Below are 22,563 nucleotides of genomic sequence, written 5' to 3'. Positions count from 1 at the left end.
GTCGAGCGCGAGAATGGGCACTGACGTGCGGTACTTCGGTCGAAGCTGCGTTTCCCTCTTGGGCGGAGCTGAAATTGCAGCTCTCACGGGTGTTCTCGCCGCCTAACCAGGCATATCGCGTGCGAGCGCATTTCCTCGCCGCCCGACAGGGCAACAAGGAATTGGTGAACTTTGTCCAAGAGATGTGTACTCTTATTGCCAGGATGGCAGCAGATCCCCTTCCTGAGGCGGTCAGAGTGACCGTCTTTATGGAAGGCCTCCGCACTGGCGTGGTCATAGGAAGTTTTCCGTGTGCATCCATCTTCATTTGAAGGGGCGGTGAATGAGGCATTGAATGCCGAATCCAATTTCAAGTCGGCACGACTTAGTTGTAATGCACACCCTAACGACTCGTCGAGCGGGTTTGTGCCCATGGATCCAGCTATGCTGAGGACGAGGGAGCAGAGCTCCGAGATGCCAGGCAGCACGCAAACACACGACGGTGTTTTGTCTGTGGAAACACCTGTCACCTTCGGAACGGCTGCCCCTTGCGCAAGGCGCGTCAAGGTTCTTCGAACCATCGCCCCAATGCCTAACGGTCTGGTTCGTCGCGGAAAACGACACCGCCCGGGTAGGCGCGGGGCTCCCTAATGGGGAAAAACTGAATTCCGTTGAGCTCAGGGGGGTAGAGGTCAACAGATATATATATATATAGTGTATTTAGGAAATCTAAACTTATAAAATTAGGATAAAAAATAAATAAGAGTCAGTTTTGAATGTAAACCGAAGAGTCAATTAGTCTTGGAAAGGCAATAATTACTCTTGGAGTAAGCGGATTGCGATCCGCTAGCTCATACTTGGTTCTTGTAAAGAACGAAAGGCCGGTGACCTAAAGTTCGTTTCCTCAAGCGCTTAGCTACGGCAGCCCCGCTGCATATTGTCATTAGGGCTTAGAGCAAACCTTAAAAGTGTTAAGTGCGAACCATGATAAAGTTACATAAGTAGTACCTGGTACGCATGAGGTTGATGACACTTCGTCCATGGGGCACGCGTGCTGCAAACTATGCACCAAGTAGGGTGTTAAATCACAGATTGGAAGATGATCATTATTTCTAATTTTTTGTTGCGCTTTAATACAAAGCACTCTTAAGATGGGAGTAATATGTGATACTTGTTAGGCTCTTGGATCCGTGCCTGGGTGAATTATGCGAACTCAAACTCCTAGCTTTGCCGAATCGATTTGTTTTGAGGCAGAACTTCAATTGTGCAAGATACACTGCAACCCCGTTGCAACCACTATAGCGTATGTATCACGCTCGAGGAGTATCTACGCTACAATGTTGAGCCAATGTCAATCGTTTTCTGTAGTGGTTGTCGACACCACTAGAAGCAAAGCAGAAAGGAATGTTCCTTTTTGTCGTCCATTTCTTGGATTTAATGTAGCTCATACGCTCTCGATTTACAATAAAAATGCTGAGTGATAAACTCAAACGTACTGTAACACATCTTTTTGGCTAAAATAATGAGCTCTCACTTAACTCAGAACTGAGATCTTGCTTATTCCGTTGATGACCTCAAATTATTCTGTCGAGTATCAACAAAAAACATGATTCTTCTACTCTGTACGTCTTAGATCTGTCGGCAACAATCATCATAACCACTCACGGTAGTCTAGCAGTTTACCGAGACCAAACGTCCAAGCTAACTTTCAAGAGCTCAACAACTAACTTAGTAAGATAAATTTATAGCGAAGCATCTGTTAGAATTGATCTGACACTCTTGCATTCAATATAAAATCTGGATAGGTGGCTCCAGCTTCAACCCACCGACCACATTCTCTTGAAGTTATATCTCATCCGACTCTTTGACCCTCTAGCATAGTCGTCTAATGCTTAATCTAAGATGCAAAGGAGAGCAGCAAAGAAAGAGTCAGATGTTGCAACTGTTTGTAAAGATTCCAGCATAATGCGATGCTTAACGTAAATCTTCAGACTTCCTGAGGTACCAGTTCCCTAATGATGTGAGAGCCACGATGTCTTAAATATGCAGGGCTTCAAGTCGAAAAGATATTTTTAATATTCAAAATCTTTTAATATTCTAAGTATGACGTTAGTGCTAGTGTTCAGATCCTCCGAAACGCTTGACAATCTTGATGGATACATGGATCCATACCTCATCCTCAGATCGCAATTTTTGCTGTAATCAATGGAACGAAAGGCATTCCTAGAAGCAGTGGACAGGAACAATCATACGTTGCCCACAAGTCGCTTCACCTTATTTCTCCGAGTTCATTCAGCTCAGAATCTTGCAACGACGCAACGTGGTTCATACTGCAAACTTTATCTTGGCAACACTAATGTAATATCCGAATCTGCTTCGATCAAAGCATCGCTTAGTCATTTCTTAGTGGCCGACAGTACTCAAGAGAGACAACCTCCTCCACCTTATCGAGTCTTTCGCACTAAAGTGGTGTATACGAATCAAAGTTCTTGTCCAGAATGGAACGAAAAGCTTGAGCTTGACGTGTTTAATCCGAAAACAGAGATCTTGACAATACGAGTGAAAAGTCAAATGCTTTTCTTTTGTCCTGTAATTGGTGTGTGTGCGATTCCTCTTTGTAATGTTCAAGTGGGAGAGCTAGTGGATCAATGGTTCCATCTTTACAAGCAAGAGAAGCCCGTGGGTCACATCCGTCTTCAATTGATGTTGAAGGAGAACAACACTGTTAAGAATCTCTCTCATGTTGTAGCAAGTGAGTCGACAAAGCATAGATCTTGTCATCGATATTCTCAACAAGATCATGAATGTCACCACTCAGTTCCAAGTCATAAGTCCAGATGTAGTGTCTATCATGAAGAGCGAGATGAAGGTAACAGAATGGAGGTAACCAAGGAACAAGGACTTACTGAAATGTCGAAACGAGAGCAAGTAACTACAATGGAATTCAAGCAAGACGATCAAGAACAACAGCTGGAAGAAAAGTTGACGAAGATAAAGGTGATGGAAGATGAGACTAGCAAGTTTAGCAGCAAGAGTTCCAGTCTAGCCAATGACGACGCAATGTATAGAGGACGATCAGGTCTGACGGGAATGAAGCAAAACTTGGCTGTTGCAGAGAAAGAATGTCGGACAAATGTGGGATCAGGAAGAAATACGGACGATGCCTTGCCTTTGACTTACTCGTCATCGGATGAAAAAGATGTAAAGCAGTCGAGACGGCGGAGACGGCGCAAGAAAGACACGAAACGAAAGGATCGTTCGAGGAATCAGAAATACGTACAACAGTCTTCGACAACTACTTCACAAGCGGATACACCTCAAAACACGACAATATCTCCTTCTGCAATGGACTCATCCAGCTCCAATGAAACCTCTTCTTCTGAAATAAAACGTCGTCATCATCGGCACAAGGCTAGAAAATCCAAGAAGAAGGTACGCTGTCATCGATGTAGATCGAATCGAAGAGCTAGTCGAGCGTCTGATGACGAGGAATCGACTTCTTCATCTTCTTCTTCATCATCATCTGTATCTTCTTTATCAGATGAACGAAGCAGACACAAGGCAAAGAGTTCCAAGAAGAAAAAAGTTAGAGCACGATCGCAGGGTCAAAGCAAAGCAAGTTCTGTACATGCTTCGTCGAGCTCAAAGTGGAATAAATCTGATCACTCCAGCTTATCAGGCCGCCAATGCAATGATTCTCCATCATGTGACTCGAATCCTCAACATAAAGTAGGATCCTCGTCAGGGTTTATTCAGGCATTGCCTCCCCAGCCGCAGCAAAAATGGTCAATGACGGAAAAGATCAGAACTGCTGCAGACATGGCGTCGATTTTGTCTGACATGGCGTCTGTAGCGGCAAGTGTTCACCAAATAACTGGAGGTGGTGATGTCAGCGACACTTTCTTTGACGTACAAGTACCAAACATGAACGAATGTCTCGTAGACCAAAACCTTACAGAATCGGGAGTCTAAGCTAATGGTATTCGGTCAGTTCAAGCCTATTGTTGCATACAACTCGAGATTACGTCTCGTACTATAAAACTATAAGACAAGTATCTTGTACATCTGGATAATCTGGTCAGAATGTTTTAGATTTGCAAACCCCACCAGACTCATTTAACCCTGACACCATCGTCATGTCTTTACTTTCTTTCAGCAAGGCATAGGTTCAGCAATTTTCATTTCTTTCTTCAGTCGTTCCGTAACCTTCCAATGTCCCGCTTTCGAGCATTTACAACGTCCTTGGGGTTTCGCGTCAGTAACGACATTCGTCGATCTTCGACTGACCAGTTCTCCATCCATCAACCACCCGATACCATGTCACTACGACCGCAAGATGGTAACTTTACGCTATATCTACGTGTGCATTCCGCACGAAAGTTGAATACTGTAGCTCAAGGGTCTTACTGTAAACTGTATATTGGAGACACGTCTATTGTCGGTGGATTTGGTCAATGGAAATCTCTTGTACGATTTCAGAAAAGTCAAGGTGACCGTCATCGTACATTTCATACTAAAGTCCAGCTCAGTGCTTCAAGAGATTGTCTTGAATGGAACGAGAAGTTTGAAATTAGTGTGAGCAATCCAAACGTCGAAATTTTGACTATTCGTGTGAAGAATCACGTTGCGATATATAGTCCAGCTATTGGAGCGTGTGTGGTTCAGATGCACCATCTTCGACTTGGACAAACTAGTGATGCATGGTACCCACTTTACAACGGTAACAAACGTAGTGGTGACATTCGATTGCAAATTCGTTTACAGAAAAATGTTGTTCTACAACGTTTATCACAAGGTTGTGAGGCAACAGTGGAACGATTGATGCGACAACATCGAGAGTTGGTAGAGACACAACGACGAGAGGAGATGACAATGAACGGAAAGAATCAAGTTAGACTGAAACAGTATCAAAACAGTGAAGAGGATTGGAGAGAACGTTGTGCGAGAAAATTACAGCAGGAGCAGCTGCTAGAAAATTATGACGATTCAATGTTAAATTCGGAAGCTGATTTGAAAGTGCGAGCTGAGAACGACTTGAAGTCGGGATTACTTCCGAGTTTTAAGTACCGTGATGTTATTAAGAAGGAGCATGTTGTGACGCAAGAAATGAAGGACATGAGTTTACAGACAATTGCGGAGAGAAACACTGAAAGCGTGGGAAGATTTGATGCCTTGAATGGATACACTGTCGCGAATACTGATTTCAGAAATACCACAGAAGGCTGTTCGAGCCAACAGGCTTTTAAAATTGGCACGAATCAATTGTCGACGGAAGATCTTCACCAAGTAGTACAAAATGCACTGCCTACGTCGGATTCGTCGGAATCATCGTCGAGTAGAGATCGGTATTGTCGGCAACGGAATCGCCGCAAAAAGCGAGAGGGTGATGTACGAAAACATCGAAATGAGCGGCAAACAACTTACAGCGATGAAATTTCTGACGAAAGCGCTCAAAGTTTGTCGAAAGAAAATTCTATGTTCTTCGATAACAGATACCGGAACAAACATCAAAGCCGAAAGGGCTCGATCATGGATAGTGACCAGCCCAATGAATGCATTGAAACTTCATTTCAAGAAGATCACTTTCGTCGCGGCCGCATTCAAGCCAAAAAATTGGAGGGACGAGAGACTAAAACGAAAAGCAGAGATAAGCGGATGAGCAGAAGCGGTGAGAAAGGCTATTTGTCTTCATCTTCCATGTCGTCGTCGGAAGAAGAACGCGAGCTCACCTGGCGTGTCACTTGAGGCAATCATGCAAGTTACTGCAAAGGGGATAAATGATGCTGTACCTGAAGCAAATAGAGCGTACTCTGTGGTATTCGGTGTGGAGCACTGTCGCCACGCACAAAAATGGCTCAAGAAACTACCTTTTTTTGATACGCTTGATTGAATACACTTGATTTTATATCTCCGGATGCAAAGTAGAATTAGCTCCTACTCAGCTTATAACTATTAAAGGATTCATTTTATCATCACTGACGGTGAGCCAAGCTCTTCAAGTTTGCTGCTCGTCTTTGAACACTTGGAGAAAGGTCGATGCATAACCAGCATGCGTCAAATTTGATTATGCTTCATCAAACGACCATAGTTGACATATCTTTATCGACTACTGAACATTTCGATAATCGTGTAGAAATTAATCATAGAAGTAAAAAAGCATGTGCAGAAGGAATTGAGCACCGTCATGACAGACGTTAATCCATGTTGCGAGATGCATACAAGCCCTTCTTTCAATTTCTAGAATTGGATTGTAGGCAAAAACATTGTAAAAGGGTATGTACAGTGGATGCTGTACAACTGTACGAATATCACATTGAGTTTGGTTAATATCATACCTTCATGAAAGTCATTCCTAAGGTAGCAGAGTAAACTAGGTAATCAATTACTTTGGAGGCTCATGATTCTCGGGTGAAGCGTACGAACTAAGTATTTGTTCGTTTATTCACGCGGGCTCTTTGAGCCAAAATCAAAGTGCACGGCGGCAACTTGGAAGCACTTGTTATCAATCCACTGGATAAGTCGTGAAAGAATTGCTTTTTAATGTGGTCAAAGCACGAGTTGGTCATTCACCTGCTCCCGAGATAATAAGACACTCAAAAGGTTATGTTCATTGTTGGTCCGAGAGGGTCAGGGAATTGGCGGCGAAAGAACCAGCTCGCCTGGATAAACAGCTTATAAGATGCGCCGGTGAGACACCACAAAGAGCGCCCCAACTAGGCATTACTGGGTGCACAGATTCCATATGCCGTGAGGCCACCAAATTTAACTTTCAGCCTTTTAAATAAAGAAATGCAGGGACGAAAACCTATGGATGAAATAGGTGGAGATGACCGTAAATTCGACCTTCCTCAAATGGAGCACGCATGCGGTGGCTAAGCTTGATGACCGCGCGCGAAAATGGGCACTTACGTGTAGTACCTCTGTGGAAAAGGCATCCGCAATCTAGAAATATTTGAAGCGACGTGCTAGCTGGCGCTTCGGGTTCTTGCCCCCCCCGCTTCAAAGCAGACAGACATGAACAAATGTACCGCAATGGCTTCAGGCTGTTCCCTAGAGACGATAATGATTACCATCTTGATAGACTTGAAGCGGGTGTGGCTCGGACAACGATCTTCTGCATCAAAGCTATCTATCTTGAGATAGTAGCGGGTGTTGCGTTTGATACGCAACCCAACCTTCCTGCCGTCAGGTCCAGATGACGCCATCGGAAGGAATATTGCTCTAAGTGCACCAGAAGCAATAATTTTTCAGTCATAGAGAAAGAGCTCTTCGCTGCTAAGAAATCTGATGGTATTAGCAGATGTTCCATCCGCGGTAGAACAAAATATTGCGTCTTCTGCTGACCATCCACAAACAGTTAAACGGTGACGAATAATACAATGTGGAGCTGAACGCTTTGATAATGCGATTTTGCGAGAGAATGTGAAGTTAGATTTAGCGGCGCATAAAATTTAGAAATCTGGTTAAGAGATCACTACAACTAAATAACTAATTCTAACATCAGTTTATTAATTAACTCATTTCAAAACCCAAAAATTACATTAAGCAACGACAGCAGTAACATGCTTCTCAGATTGACAATCAGTCAACTTCTCTCTAACAGAAGAATTCTCCATTCCCTTCGATTGCTTTTCTTGCTTACAATTCAAGAAATAAATTTCGTTTGAGCGTGCACGACAATGAAAATGCTCTAAATTCGACAAAGCAGATGAATCAAACGTTTCAAATGGTAACGTTTCCAAATCTTCTTTTGATTCCACTGTCTCATTGTCAATCTTGAAATCTGGAAGATACTGTTTCAATTGCAGTTGAAATTCGTAAAGTCTTACTGTCTCTTTTTGCACTTGTCGTAACTTCTTGTCCAATTGTTGTTCATATTTCACCAGATGCGTTGGCAATTGTTCAACATGTAACGGTTGAGTTTCGAAAGTCTCAAGAATTTCAAAAGATGGTTGTAACGGGGTTACACTATCTTCTACATTTCGATCAATCGTAAAACTGTCTTTTTGTAACTCAAGTGGTCCACACGATAGTTTCGCACGTCGACGTTCTTGTCGTTCGTTTTCTAGTTGTAAATGCTTTTCAAGAAGTCGTTCAATCGCTTTATCAGCTTCATAAAGTGCATTTCTTGCTGCAACAACATCTTCATTTGGCTGTCTCCTTCTTGCTACCAACTTGTCAATTTTTCGATCAATTTCCGTAACCAAAAGCATAACTCGAAGTCGACCTGCAGATTTCTTTCCTTTTTGTAATGGATACCATTGCTGTAACCATTTTCCAGGCACGAAATTCTTCAATGAGACTGCACATGTACCAATAACAGGACAATATAATAAATGCTGACTTTTCACACGAAAACTCAAGATCTGGGTCTTTAAATCCATATTTGGGTGAATCAAAACCTCAAATGTTTCATCCCAAATCGTTTCAAAGTCAATTGACTGTTGATGTTGTGTACATGTACGTCGCACTTGAAAATGCCAAGTTTTCTCATCTTGATCAACACTTGAGACATCCAACGAAGTCTTACAAGTTCGACTTCCTTCAATCATAATTGAGGATCCAAGATAAAGTTTACAGTAAGCACCTTGTGACGATGAATGTTGTATATCTTTCGCACTATATACACGTAGTACAAGTTTATAACGAGGAAGACTGAGGTGAAGTGGAGAAGCCATAAGACGCAGCAGATCGAAATTTGGAGCATGCTTCAATCATAGGAAAAGAAGTGGTACATGGTACCAGCGAAATATAGTATCATAAATGTAGTAGTAATCGATAAGGAAATACTAAAAAGTACGGTACTATTGTAAATCACGAGTTTTTACTAAATCATTACATTGTATAATGTTTCAATAAGTGTCGTCAGACGCATGGAGATGATTCAATTTCTTTAATAATTGACGAACTTTCATTTCGCGACCACCGGTTTGTAGTTGACTTTGACTTTCATTATCGTCGTCATATTGTCTGGAAATTCGTTGTATCCTTGACTTGATTCCACTCTATAAACGTCAAAAGAAATGTATCAGTATTATACTTTGACGAAATGAAAAGAGTGTTAGAACTACCGAAACTTCGTCAACATTTCGATGATATCGTGTTTTCTCTCCATTCGCTATCCCATGAAGTGAATTTCGTATGTTTTCCATCCGTTTGTCAAAATCTAAAATACCAAGTAAGGGAAGAGAATGAAAGTAAAGACACAAGTAAAACTTACCTTTGAACATATCTTCAGTGTTTGAAAAGTTTTTCGAATCATTCGAGAATAATGTCGTGATTGTATGAGGTCTACATTCATTGTCATTGAATGAGTTTAGAGTTGAGATCGAGAATTCTGGACCATCAGTTTGCTTTTCCATTGTAACGTTATCATCATATTCACAACTTGTTCTCAATTGTTCATCTTCTTGATTCGAGGAATTATCAGTCCATCGATGGTCTTGAAAATTCGATGAATGATCTTGAGATTGTTGAAATTCTCTAGCAAGACAAGTAAATTGATTTCGTAAACTCGCTAATTGCTCAAAAGTATTCGTTGCAAGTTTTTCTGCTTGCTGCTCAAGTTCTTTTTGACATTTTAAACTGCCTTTTCTTAGATCCGATTTAAAAAATGAGCGATGGACATCCACCATATCTTCAATACGAATGAAAACCTCCCGCATTTTCTTTCGAAAATGATACAAAGATTCATCAAGATCATGCTCTTTTGACAAAGTAGTACCCGATTCTTTCTCGTTTTCGTTAAAACGTTGGAGACTCATACGATCGAATGTCTTAAATTTCCTTCCATGAAATTCATCTTCCAATTGATTTTCATTACTAGATGACGACAACGAAGCTCGAGGTTTGTGTATTTCATCAAAAGCTGACGTTCCATGGTACATTGGAGCTTTAAGTGGTGACTCCGCACTACGAATCGAATCAACTTTATCGTTCAAAAGTAATGATTCAGCATTTCTATTCGAAGATGCTAGGGATTGTGATTCCAGTAAAGCACTTGGATTATTTGAGAATTCACGACTCAAATAGTCTGATCTGTCTACCTCATTCCATCGAGATGCGTTCACATGATCCTCAGAAAGAAACTCGTCCGTCTCGTGCTGATTATTCAATCGACACGAAGTCAAAGAACTTTCATCCTGAAATGAATTTCGTCTTTCATTCGATTGACTGTCGCGTCTACTCCTTTGTTCACTTGAATATTTGTTCAATTGATCAGAGTCTGCATATGAACGGCGTGAAGGCTCTCTACACTTAGAAAAACGAGATAAAATCTCATCTTCGTGGTGATTAAGTGAGGAAGAAACTACGTTCTCGTTCCAATGACTCAAGTCTAATTGTCGAGGTCTTGGACGTTCAGAAACACAAGAGTCACTTCTTAAAGGCATTTTCTGGAGCTAGAATGAATAACTGACGTAATTATACAATTGAATTGAATGCTAGATGGAAAGGTCGCAAAGCTTGAATAATCCCATTTGAATATATAACGATTTCTATTCTAGAATGAATCACTATTACTTGCAGCACTAATAAAATAATCACCATAAGTTCACATAAATTAACTGAAGAATCCAATTTACGTACCTAGATTCAGCAAAAGATCCATTTGAAAGCTCTAGTTCTTCCTCTGAGTCACTATGAGTATACAAATGTTCTTCTTCTTGTTCTTCTTTCGCCTTTTCTTCCATTTCTTGTTCTAGACTCAATTGTCGTTGCTTTGCTTCAAGTTTTCGTGCAAGAACTCGTTGTCGGTATACATCAATGATGTTTTCATCCACTTTCTTGGTAATTATCTCGATACTTTCGTGTATCTCTTCACTCTCATCATCTCGTTTCGATATCTTCTCGAAACAATCTGTAGCAACACTTAAATCTTCTAAATTCTCATAATCAACAATTTCTTCCACGTTTTCATTCGCAGCATGAATGAAATTCGTTTCGATCTCAATGTCTTGAACACTTACATCTTGACTTGAAAGATCTTCGCATGTAACTTTAACATCATCACATTCTACTACTTGAGTCTCTCGAATATAATTCTCTTCTATCATCATTTGTACGTTTTCTTCTTGTTGCCAACGTGCTTCTTGTTCCAACTCTACTAACTCTCGTTGAAACTGCATCGAATCATCTTCTTGTTTCTTCATCTCATATTCTTCACATTCTTGACGTTTCTTCTCTTCATCTTTTCGTTCTTTATCAATTTTTTCTTGAATTTCTCGTTCTTTACAAATCTTTTCATACTCTTCAACATCTCGTTTCTTCTTTTCATTCTCAATTTCAACTTTCATCTTCATCTGCTTTTCCTCTCGTTCACATTTCATCTTTTCATCTTGAACTTTTCTCGCTTCTTCCAAACTTTCACGATCTTTTCTTTCCTCTTTTCGATCCATTTCATCTTTACATTCAACTTTCACGAAATCTTTCACTTCATTTCGATCAATTTCCATTACTTTTCCTTCATCTTGTTTTAATCTTTCCATCTCTTCATCATATAAACAAGAAACTTTTTGTTCCATTCTACTCTTTCGTTCGTTTTCCATTTCTTTCATTCTTTTCTCTCGTATATTCGAATCATTTTTTAACTTTCTTTCTCTCTGGTCTTCATTAAATGATGCATGACCTTCATTCTTTTCGTATCCTTGCCAATCTGATACTTGCTTGTTGTTAAAAAATTGCGACATATCACACCATGTTGCATGACTGTCCATCATTCTTATACGATTCCAACGTTCACTCTCTTGTTGCCGATTGCTTCGGAAACTTAATACATCTCTTACACCACTGTGTTTCAACGTAATTGCTGTTTGAGCTTGAGTTAACAATGTACTTAAGTTTGAAACATCACGTCGTAAAGCATCGACCTGAAGTTTTTCATCCTCATATTGAGTTTGATACTTTTCAGCTAATGTTTCGGCTTCTGCTACTCGAGTTGCTAATTCGCGACTTTTCATAAGCAACTCATGAATTTTCCATTGTGAACTTGCACGTTCTTCGTCTATTATTTGCATCATTTTTTGCCTCTCATTCACAATTCCAGTGGCTTCATTTAATTTGATATCAAGAATTTGTTGCTTTAACGTTTCAATTTCACATGTTGCTGCTGTAAGTTGCTCTTTCCTTTTGACATTTTTGGTTTTATAATGTTCAACTTGCTTTTGTGTCATTGTTGCATCCGCAATTAGACGAATGTTGGTCATGTCAACATTGTTAAACTTTGTCTTGTACTCTTGAAGTTGCTTTTCTAACTCAACCATCTTTTCTTGATAATGTTGCTGGTCTACATGAAATCGTACAGTCGAATGTTGAGTCCTTTGAAGTTCGTCTTTTGTTTTCTAAAGTGAAAAAAATGTACTGTTAAAAAAAAGTCACAACTTTATGCGAACAAGAACAAATTTGTATCGTACCAATAATGCTGTTTCTAACTCAGTCTTTTGATGTTGTAAGCTCAAAACTTGATCCTGTAGTGTCTTTAACGACTTCATCTCAATCATTAAAGCATGTTCACGTTGTGTAAGTGCATTTCGTTGCGTTTCCAAGTCATTTAAAGCGTGCTGTCGTTCAAGATTCCAAACTCGCTCTTTTTCTCGTATGGCTTGAGCAATTGTACTCTCAACATTCTCTTCGTGCAATCGTACACTTTCTTCCCATCTTTTCACTCTTTCTGTCTCATTCATAAAATATCGAGAATCTCGCTCCATTTTCACTTGGAGTTCTGCTTCTTTTACTCGTAACTTTTCTTTGTCTTGAAATAAAGTCTGACGAATCTCAAACAATGAAGTTTCAAGCTCCGTTTTACGTGCAACAAATGCAAGTTCCAAATCATGTTGACGTTTTTCAAGATTTTCTTGTTTAGTACGTGATTCTTGCAATAATATTGCACGAAGATTGTCAAGTTCTCGAGTAAATCGTTTTCTTTCTTCAGTTCGTACAAATGCAATTTCATTTCCTTTCAAACGTTCAATTTCTTCTTCAAGTCGTTGAGTACAAATCGCATCATATTCTCGTTGATATTGAATCATACGTTCTTCTAATGACTTTTGAGGTTCTAGTTTTTGAGCAGCACATTCTTGAAAGTAAATCTTTTCAACTCGTCGTAGTTCATTTTCTAGAAATTATAACAATATTTATGAACAAGAGCAATAATATTGAATTGAGACTTATCGAAACGTACCAAGTACAAGACGATGATCAATGCAATCCATAGCAGTTTGAGTTCCTGAGTCGATTGTCGTGAGTTGAAAACGACGTTTTAGTTCTTGTAGAAGGATGAGAAGTAAGGATTGACCTGTTTGATCTTGTTCTTGTTTCTGCAGCAATAAATTATTGTGATTAAACAATACAATAAACAACTCCAAGTTTCATACCAGTCGATCTTGAATCTCCGACGTTATATGAAGTAACTATTCATTCCCAATGAGTAAATTTGTCATACAATAATCAAGAAAAGTTCTACCTGAAGAATTGTGAAGCTATCAACTTGATTCTGAGACCCTCCGACTTCAGGTACAAATACTGCTAAAGTATTTTCTAATCCTTTGGTTGTGAGAAATTCAACTATCAAACCATTCACTAGCTTTTCATCAGGTGTTAAGCTCACAATGTTACAAGTTGTTTCATTCTCTCTATCTTGATTGTTACGTTGCTGTTGAAGTTTTTCAATAAATCTTCGTCGTAGTTGTGCCTAGTTCAAATATCAGCAATATCAAATCATATCAAACAATTTATTGCTTACCCGAATGAGTTCAACTGTGCCATTATCACGAATAGATTGAAACATTCCTTCTTTAAACTCTTCCAGTGTCATTAATGGATTTCCATCGCCATCTCGTACTAATGAACGCAATATCTTGTTCTCATCCATTGAAATCTAAGAAATGAAAGGTCACATTGTATCCAATAAAACAAGATTACAAAAAAAAACATTTCAACAATATATTATTCAATTTATACATCTCCCACTTCTGATTAGCCTAAATCCATAGCGACTCATCATCTTCATCTTCACTTGAACTCTCTTCATCATTTGGATTCATACTTTCCTCATCATCTTCTTTCTTCGCTTGCTCTCTCTCGTCATCTCGCTGAGCTTTCATCTGCATGAGTTTATTCACAACTAAAGTAGCTCGAATTTGATCCAAAATTTCTTTTGGAATATCATTCTTAATCAACTGAACCATCACCAATGATCGATTTTGTAATACTGCTTGCAGTATAGCTTGTCCCCCCTTTTCACCAATATTATTGTTAGCCAATCCAAGATATTTGAGCGAAATATTGTATGGCAGCATTTGAGCAATTGCAATTGCTCCATCATTCCCCAATTTATTGCTCGACAATCCTAAATGTTCCAGTGATTCGTGACCATACAAAGCCTCACTTAGTGCACTAGCTCCATTGGCTGTAATCACATTGCCTCGAAGATCTAAATGCTGCAATGTATTGTTTGCTCTAAGCATATTCCCCATACTCTTAGCACCAATATCACCAATATCATGTCCAGGTAGTAACAGACGTAAAACTGTACGATTCAATGCAAAGACACGACCAACGAGATCGCCACCTGAAGCGCAAAGTTTACGTTTCTTCGCTGCCATATCTTTGAGATCAAGTTCACGAATTTGATCTTTATTCGCTCGAATTTTTTCAAGAATTTCTTTTAATGTAGCGGTAGGACGTTGTGTCACAAGATGCGTATCATGGTGACGTACAGTCATAGCAGAAAGCACACAAGTCATTATGTCTTCTTCAGATACTTCTGTGGTCATAAGATGCCTAATGAGTGAAAGATATGTTGTACATAATTGTTACATAGGGTTGAAACTATACGATATCCGGTTAATTTGGATCTTAATATTCTAGAATATTCTAGGAGTCTATATAAAAGTGAGACTTTAGGTGGATACTTACACTTGACTGCAGATGAATGTGGAGCATGCTGTGGGTAATATAATAAACCGTACCTTATCGAAGATTCGCGCAAGAAATTTTGATAATTTCAAAATGATCATAAATATTGCGCTTGTAGATCGAAGCAAACACACAATAGTCAAAACAGATTGAGTTTGACGTTCAATGTACGCAGTTTGTCAACGAGCTGTTTGTCAGAAATTTGCAGTTAAGTCTGTCCCGATAACAGCTTGGACTAGACGTAACAGATGCAATCATTTAACAATTTGTCGTCGTAGACGTTTAAGTATAATGGAATGATGAAATGCAATGGAATGCGTTGATCACTTGCTTCACGCATCTAGTTAGTGAATAATGATGACATATCTGAAGTGCTATGCACTAACGAAATGTGAAGCATTTAGGGTATGAATTCATGTTGTAATTAAGCTCTGAAGATCTTGTGCAGCGTCTCAATTTTGCATCATGAGGGCAACAGACACGATAATGACTCGCAATCGAATATATCAAGTGTTGTGGAAAGTCTTCGAAAGATCGAGCCCAATGGCGTCTCACGAGAATGACCAAACTTGGATGGGAAGGTTGATCAATGGAGACACGCTTCTAGCACCACCTACATTTTCTACTACCACGGCGAACAAACGAGCGATTTACTCTTACTCATGAATTCGATAGCTATTGTCAATCCGACAAACTTAACCTCAAATTTGCGCTTCGCTGGCTTTCAATTTGGTGAACAATTTACTTTATACTCGTAAAGAGGCTGGAACCGAGGAGAGCGAGCACAGAGCTGAAAGAATGCAAGTGCGGTATATTTCAAGCTGATTCGCAGCAAGACTAGAAAAGGAAAGATAAAAGCTATTCCGCCGTAGCGCCTACTCACTCTATTGAGCTGATAGATACAGAGGCTTTTACAATGACTTCAACACTTCATCAGATGACTACTAAGCTAGCAGATTTTCAAGCTTTGCTGTAGCCTTCAAACTCGTGATTTCATTGTTGTAATCGCTTCAACGTTGAAACTTCGAGCAAACCGAGGGTCCAACCGCTTCGGCCAATAGACGAATAAGGTGCTTGAGGAAGATCAGCGTTAATTATATCAAAAGTCGATATAGTTACAATTTTATGGGATGAAGCTTGCAAACTGATTGGTGCCGAAATCCTAAAAGCAGCGCTTTAGATGTGATGTCTTGTAGAAAGTATCTTTTCTTGTGATCTGTAGGTTGATGGCTGTAAGAGAGACACATCAATTGTCGCTTGCAGGAGCCAAATATTGATTTAAAGTCGTTGAAACGCCTGCATTTATACTAAAAAAACATTTCAGATCTCAAAGTCAACAGGAAGGCAAAATAAGTAACGATAAGGCCTGGCGAAGGAGATCGTGATTTTTTTTAAAGTTCAAAATATGAACACAAAAGGAAAAACTTGCGTTAGCAGCAGGGATCGAAGTCGTTGATGCTTGCAGCTATTACAGCATAATCATTTTGTATGTACCAAGATCTATATAAAGGTAAGTTAGATTGTCTATAGGAATATCAAGTCCAAAAACCATTACGGCACCATCGCATCAAATCTATGCATCAGCTGAAATGCTTTTCAAAATTGCAGAAACATCTCCCACAGCACTAGGACATACTTACAAGCATGAGAAGAGGTACCGAAAAGTACCACAGATGTCGCATAATCCTGTTTCGAATGAACATTGTTCTATATATGTGACTAATTTGACTTCTGATCATAGACATCGTTGACCTCGCAGTGGATACCGTTAAGTTGTAGCGTCGCTAGAGAAAACAAAAACTGCAAAATCTATTGAGTAAATACTAAGTGAGTATGTCACAACTAGCAGCCACTATTGAGTCAACGCACAGCACAATGCCCGTTGAAAATCAGACAGATGCTCTTGCCATCTCAGAAAAACGATTCTGCTAAAAGTTTATTAAAGGATTCAAGTGCACGATGCACTAGCATTCGCTGTGCTATTCTGTTTATGATTTTTTCACTTCTCAATATTCTCAATCAAGATGCGATCATTATTTTCGTTTGTTCTGACCATAGCTTTCATCGTTGAATCCGTTCACGGTAACGACTGTTCTAAATTTTCACTAATGAAGCTTGCATTTAGCAAGAACCTTGCTGGTTGTACATCTGATACTGGTTTGAGCTTATCGACTATTTCGGCTCTAACGACGGATCAGATCAAGGAGATTTGTAATAGCTCTTGTTGTATGGCATTTATGGATGACATAGCATCAGCAAACCTTGGTGATTGCACTATTCCAGGAAAGAACGTCTCAGTGCAGAGTGACATCCTTGATCAGGTGGCGATATTGTGTCGCGATAACAACTAAGCAAGATGATAAAGATATATGCGCTTGAAATTATTCGGTGTTTTTAGATAAGAAAAGGAAGTTCTTTCACTTGATGTTGGAAGCCTTTCAATTTTCGCATTAACTTATCAATATAACTTTGAAAGATACTTTTTTAAATTGTATTCATAAATTTTTGGAAGCATAAATATGGAGTAACTGAAAGTTAGCAGATCAATTGACTAGCATTGAAACAGTCTAGCAACCCTGCGAGGTAATCTTCTGTACCTTAGCGCACTGGAGTTAATGACTACCGAACTCCGCAGCAAACGAGACTGTACGTTCCCGACATCTACACTAACTGCTTCGCTAACAAAAGTCAAAACGCAAGATACGCTTGAAATACCAATGCGATCCCCGGATGAAGAATGCTGAGATGATAAATACGTTTGACATCTAAGAAAGATTTTAACATTAGCATCATTTAAAGTGAGAATTTGGTATACTTCCTCAGTGAAGTTACTCCGCAATCCAACACCGATGCGTGAGACTTCCAACAGCAGAAAAAATACGACATATTGGCGTTCCATTGAGGCCTTTTATGGTGAAGCATACGCTCCTTCAGGAGATTTATTACCACTCCAAATCAGAAATACCGACAATTTTGACGGAAGTGCACTCTTCTAGTTACACTTGTCCAGCCAAATTTTGGCTACAATGTGCAAGCAAAAGAGGCAATGCATGCCATTAAATTTCGTTCTGTTGATATGCTAATACTGATGGACTCAGTTGAGGTTGATATAGCCGCTAGTTCGAGGATATTGGTGGTGGTAGGAAATATGCTCTACCGATTGCGGTCGGACCAAAGAAAGTAAGGTGTCACAGTAATTAGCTTCTTAATCGCACCACACTCCATCACATCTGAAAACTTTCGAGCAGAACGACGTCAAAATTAAGCCTTAAGATGGGGTAATGTATGATAGTCTAACGGACGCATGGACGCCGTTATGCTAGGAACAGGAGTTAGACTTCGCCATGAGAAAGGTGCCGCATGACCTTGTGGCTAAACCGCCGATTCCACGTAAGCTGTACTGCAAGAATAGCATGATCGGCTGCCCTTTGAGCAATGATAGCTGCAAGGATGCATGTATAACTTGGATGCGTACAAAAACGCTTAACAGTGAAGTGCAAACACGTGCTAAACTCCACATTGGCGCCGGGGCGGAGCCCAAAGGCCCCCGGCCACCTAGAAGCTGTATCGGCAACTGGTTCAGAGCACGTAGTACAACAACTTGTAACCCGTTACAGTATTATTACACCGACTTGTGTAATCCACACCTTTGTACGGTCGACCCCACAACTTTGAGTAGCTATTCGTCAGCTGAAAGGCAATTTGAATAAGTCACTGCCGTCATCCGCATTGTATAGATCTACCCACTGCTTGTTTGACGGAAGACGGCCGTCTTACTGCATCAGCATTCGAATTTGGTCCCCGCAACGTCCAATGCGCTTATTCGGTTCTTCAAACGGCGACTGTACTATCAAGAAACCACAGTCAAGCTACAAGTTTAGTTTAACACTGGCAGTTTGAGTGATGTAACGACTGACTGTATATGAAACTGTTGGATTCAGCAAGCGTTGGAAATGCAAACTTGTCTGCCGAGATACGGCGAGCTAAGGGCTAGACAAATGCTCTTAACACCGAGGTATTGATGATCTTATGAAGCTATCGATCGGGATAAATTGTCACAAAATGTTAAGGAATACATATATATATGTATAAATCGGTGTAGACGTAAAATTTTACATACCGTCAGACATGAGTAGTGCCTGCAGTAAAACGTGAATCTGGGAGTGGGATGATGATCCTGTCGTAATGGCATCAGCAGCAGCACTTGGAACGAGTACTCGACTTGCGTGCTCCGAGTCAGTGCGATTACGACACACAGCGTGATCAAGACATGTTGCAGCATTAACGAAGCTACTGAGCACTCGAGCTATAGTACGCAAGCCTCAAACAGCAATTTCATACATATTGAATTTGCTGTAAATGACCACCTCGTTAAAGGATACACCTGTAAGAACAGATCAATCGTTCATCAATTAGATGGTGTGACTATAAGTGTCATTGTTTGTCTGCTTCTACAACTCAAGCTAATATTGGTTGCTTAGGCACGTGCTGAAAAACCACCTACAAAAATGAAACTCACGAACAAACAACGCGAAAAAAGTGAATAAACTCTTACCTATTTGGTCGGCAATATACACTGAAACACTTTTTATCGACAATAGTGCAAACGTGCAAAACTCATTGATAAGTTATTGTGTACTTCTACTGTGGTGCGTTCCTATCAGATTCGCGTTTGTGTCGACTGTATTTCGACGAAAACATTAGACCAATTATTTAACCCTTAGATCGTCATTACATCAGATTCATCTGTTAGGTTTTGGCCCACTTGCTCTAAATTTCGAGGCTTCACCTTTTTGCAGTAAGTTGTTCAACATTACTTGCTCTGAATCAGGGCTGAATGAGAGTTTCTACTCTATCTTTATTTTCAAGAAATGGCGATGGCTGCCACGACCGCTTCATCAAAACGACCCGCATATGAGCTAAATTGCAAATGCGACACACAAAACTGGTCGCATCGAGACCATCATCTTTCTCTTAGAATCTGATTAATTTAAGCCCATGAGAAGAACCGACACAGGTTCGCTCGTATGTTTGCGGATTCCTCCTTCTTCCGTTTAAACAAGTGATGAAGTCACTCTTAGCAGCGGTACAGCCAGAAGTAAGTGGTATGCTCAGAATTGTCGGATGACGATAATAATCGCATAATGTTATTTATGCCGCAATCTCAAGTTCTGTATTTAGTTTTGGTGGATAAAGTATGAGACTTAATTCTCTGGAAAAGGTAATGCCGTAGAACCAGCATGTATATGAATGCAGATAGCGTACAACAGACTGAAATATAGACATGCGTTTACATAAAACTGAAGATGTGCTTATCAGCAGTGTCTGAGACTGTGCAGCACAAGGCGAATGAAGCGAGACCACAACTAATCGACTAGTCTACAGGCTCACAAACCAATGACTACAGCTATGACCCGGTTGTCACGTAAGCAAATAGACATGCAGGATCTAGTAGATCAGGTAACAACGTAGCAGCTGACATTCACCAAAATTATTCTGGCCAAGGGTGCAACTCTAGGCTTTTAACAGCTCTAAAGTGGATGAAAGGAATGAGAAGATGCATATGAAGCTGATGAAGACAGATGTGCCGCAACAAACAAATACCATGCGTATACCCGCACAGACACGTCCAACAAGGACAGATGTTTACCCAGAGGCACTAACTCAGTCCATCTGGACATTACAGGTCTGGATTTGGGGGTCCCATTCAAAATGGAGCATTGTCAATAGCGATAGTTGGTGTCAGTGTTGATCGAGCGACTGTTTGTCAAAGACGTCAAGGTAGTTGCTCTTATTTTTAAGTCTGTTGCGCTCCTGCGAGTCATTTCGAAATACTTCTTTTCTAATTGCTATGATTTCGTGGTGTATTTTACCAAGTGCGCCAGAATTTACTTTGGTGTACAACGTCCGCCTCGGCGCTAAGCTAAATTATTGGGAATGCTGAAGGCCCAAGAGATTGTCGACAGAATTGCACCAAAATACCCGTGAAGACTTTACAAGTTGCAATTCGCTTAATTTAATGCTTGGCAGGTAACTGTACTGCCGTTTTCAAGGCTCTGAAATGTGGAAAAGGCAAAATAGAATAGCTTGATATGATACTGACAGCTGGTTGCTATACCTTTTTAGTACATTAACATTTTTGCGTTGCCAAGAACACCTATCCATATTGGCAAATACTTTAAAAAATGCATGCAATCGAGCACTACTCGCAAATGTTTTATATGGCTCTCCACATCTGATGCTCTGCTCGACTATAAACAAAAATCTCGCTTAAAAAGGCTTGTACATTGTCCTCCAGGACGGCGTCATCCAGAAGCGACGACGAGCTGATCTTTTATTCCGGTCCTATAGTGGCCACTTTGGCTAAGTCGCCTACCTTCAAGGCACCACCGAACACTTCGAGGGACATCTCGTCTTGCTCAAGAAGCACCCACCGCAGGAATAGCCTCGAGGGTAACGTCGCCGTCTTCCTCCCCGTCATATCGTTGACGAGGGTGTATAGCTGTGCGCTATCGTCTCCAGTAGGCACATCATGGGTCAATCGACGCCTGGCGTCTTGCAGCTAGCATACGGCGTCGCTGTCGCCTCTTCACAAAGGTTGTATGTCTCGGCGAGACCCGCACCCAGCGTCGTCCGGTGTTAGCCTCACTTACTGCCCTACCGGGGTCCTGATGTTATTAATAACATCAGACGAAAAGCTGCTAGCTCCGCAGTCTTCGTCCAGTGGATGAAGTGCCACTCCACGCGCATCTGAAGTGCTTTGCTCAAGATGCCTCAGATCTCGTCCGACCATACCACTCGTGGCACGAAGCGACTGCTCCGATACTTAAGCAGCGCTCAGTGGGCTACGTGCCACTATACGTTCAGCCTGCCAGCCATGCTTGAGACCCCTGTACGATACACATTCGGTATTCACTAGCTCAGATAATCAGATCTCCAGCACGCTGAACGTCCCGGTCCAGTGTCCGCGCCAATAACATTTTCGCCTCCTAGCAGTGGTGGGTTCATCTCACCAAAGCTCCACCAGGAGACGTGCGCGTAGCGCCCAAGGTATTCGACCTCAACTCGATCTATGGCTCATGGTGTTCCAACCATGCCATACCAAGGATGAGGTCATATCTTGAGTCCATGTCTGCAGCTTTCCACGCTATCAAAGTTAAGAAACTCGACATCAACGTCCACAAGGACCTTCGGCACAGTGGCGATGTCACTCGAGCGCGCTTTCAGCGCCCCAGCATACAGCTGACTGTCTTCTATCGTGGAGCGTCGAGCATAATTGCCCAGTGCCCCGGAGTCGATCAGGACTTTCATGGCTTCTTAAAGCCCTTCACGGTCGCTTTCACGACCAGCAAGCCCGGCTTGTATACACGTTCCGTATTTAATAGCACGGAGCTCTCAGGGCTAAGCCGAAGCTCAATACCACATGCCCTGCTTCTTCAAAAGAAGACGGGTGCACATAGAGGACTTCCATTCCGGCCAGGCCAGTGCGGAGGCCGTCCATAACGACTGTTACTGTGACTGCCTCGCATGGCAAAAATAGCGATTGCTCGCAATATGACTGGTTAGGTAGCAAGAACACTCGTGAAAGCTGCAGCTGCAGCTTCAGCTCTGTCCAGGAGAGAAATGCCGCTTCGACCGAAGTGCCGCACAACAATGCTCATTACCCCCCCC

The 22,563-nt window shown here is 40.9% G+C and overlaps 9 protein-coding genes across 9 annotated transcripts; 4 read left to right on the top strand and 5 right to left on the bottom strand.

Moving 5' to 3' along the window:
• Positions 1-2,184: 2,184 nt before the first annotated feature.
• Positions 2,185-3,951, top strand: PHALS_11200 (C2 domain; the record flags this gene model as incomplete). The annotated part of the gene is made up of 2 exons (XM_024726755.1): positions 2,185-3,411; positions 3,736-3,951. 2 exons carry the CDS (start codon positions 2,185-2,187, stop codon positions 3,949-3,951), a joined length of 1,443 nt encoding a protein of 480 aa, XP_024577400.1.
• Positions 3,952-4,191: 240 nt separating this feature from the next.
• Positions 4,192-5,724, top strand: PHALS_11199 (C2 domain; the record flags this gene model as incomplete). Its single annotated transcript, XM_024726754.1, has 1 exon — positions 4,192-5,724. One exon carries the CDS (start codon positions 4,192-4,194, stop codon positions 5,722-5,724), a length of 1,533 nt encoding a protein of 510 aa, XP_024577399.1.
• Positions 5,725-7,520: 1,796 nt separating this feature from the next.
• On the bottom strand, positions 7,521-8,657 carry PHALS_11198 (C2 domain; the record flags this gene model as incomplete). Its single annotated transcript, XM_024726753.1, has 1 exon — positions 7,521-8,657. The coding sequence occupies one exon, from the start codon at positions 8,655-8,657 to the stop codon at positions 7,521-7,523; it is 1,137 nt and encodes a 378-aa protein (XP_024577398.1).
• A 174-nt stretch (positions 8,658-8,831) lies between these two features.
• PHALS_11197 (uncharacterized protein) lies at positions 8,832-10,370 on the bottom strand (the record flags this gene model as incomplete). Its single annotated transcript, XM_024726752.1, has 3 exons — positions 8,832-8,984; positions 9,051-9,145; positions 9,200-10,370. 3 exons carry the CDS (start codon positions 10,368-10,370, stop codon positions 8,832-8,834), a joined length of 1,419 nt encoding a protein of 472 aa, XP_024577397.1.
• A 110-nt stretch (positions 10,371-10,480) lies between these two features.
• Positions 10,481-11,465, bottom strand: PHALS_11196 (uncharacterized protein; the record flags this gene model as incomplete). Its single annotated transcript, XM_024726751.1, has 3 exons — positions 10,481-10,508; positions 10,567-10,609; positions 10,685-11,465. The coding sequence occupies 3 exons, from the start codon at positions 11,463-11,465 to the stop codon at positions 10,481-10,483; spliced, it is 852 nt and encodes a 283-aa protein (XP_024577396.1).
• Positions 11,466-11,589: 124 nt separating this feature from the next.
• Positions 11,590-13,846, bottom strand: PHALS_11195 (LisH dimerisation motif; the record flags this gene model as incomplete). The annotated part of the gene is made up of 7 exons (XM_024726750.1): positions 11,590-11,605; positions 11,674-12,317; positions 12,390-13,090; positions 13,157-13,292; positions 13,350-13,385; positions 13,439-13,666; positions 13,718-13,846. The coding sequence occupies 7 exons, from the start codon at positions 13,844-13,846 to the stop codon at positions 11,590-11,592; spliced, it is 1,890 nt and encodes a 629-aa protein (XP_024577395.1).
• A 109-nt stretch (positions 13,847-13,955) lies between these two features.
• PHALS_11194 (myosin-like protein) lies at positions 13,956-14,720 on the bottom strand (the record flags this gene model as incomplete). The annotated part of the gene is made up of 1 exon (XM_024726749.1): positions 13,956-14,720. The coding sequence occupies one exon, from the start codon at positions 14,718-14,720 to the stop codon at positions 13,956-13,958; it is 765 nt and encodes a 254-aa protein (XP_024577394.1).
• A 1,595-nt stretch (positions 14,721-16,315) lies between these two features.
• On the top strand, positions 16,316-17,382 carry PHALS_14530 (Elicitin). Its single transcript, XM_036407464.1, has one exon. It carries the CDS (start codon positions 16,917-16,919, stop codon positions 17,241-17,243), a length of 327 nt encoding a protein of 108 aa, XP_036263162.1. The 5' UTR covers positions 16,316-16,916; the 3' UTR covers positions 17,244-17,382.
• Positions 17,383-20,331: 2,949 nt separating this feature from the next.
• Positions 20,332-20,644, top strand: PHALS_11193 (uncharacterized protein; the record flags this gene model as incomplete). Its single annotated transcript, XM_024726746.1, has 2 exons — positions 20,332-20,352; positions 20,411-20,644. The coding sequence occupies 2 exons, from the start codon at positions 20,332-20,334 to the stop codon at positions 20,642-20,644; spliced, it is 255 nt and encodes an 84-aa protein (XP_024577392.1).
• Positions 20,645-22,563: the final 1,919 nt, after the last annotated feature.

Source organism: Plasmopara halstedii (assembly GCF_900000015.1).
Source record: "Plasmopara halstedii genome assembly, contig: Scaffold_526, whole genome shotgun sequence".
Lineage (NCBI taxonomy): Eukaryota > Oomycota > Peronosporomycetes > Peronosporales > Peronosporaceae > Plasmopara > Plasmopara halstedii.
Note: the sequence above shows the minus strand (reverse complement) of the source record. Positions and strands in the feature narration are given on the sequence as shown.

Coding starts and splice junctions, on each gene's coding strand:
- PHALS_14530 (XM_036407464.1), top strand. CDS start 16,917: ATGCGATCATTATTTTCGTTTGTTCTGACCATAGCTTTCATCGTTGAA.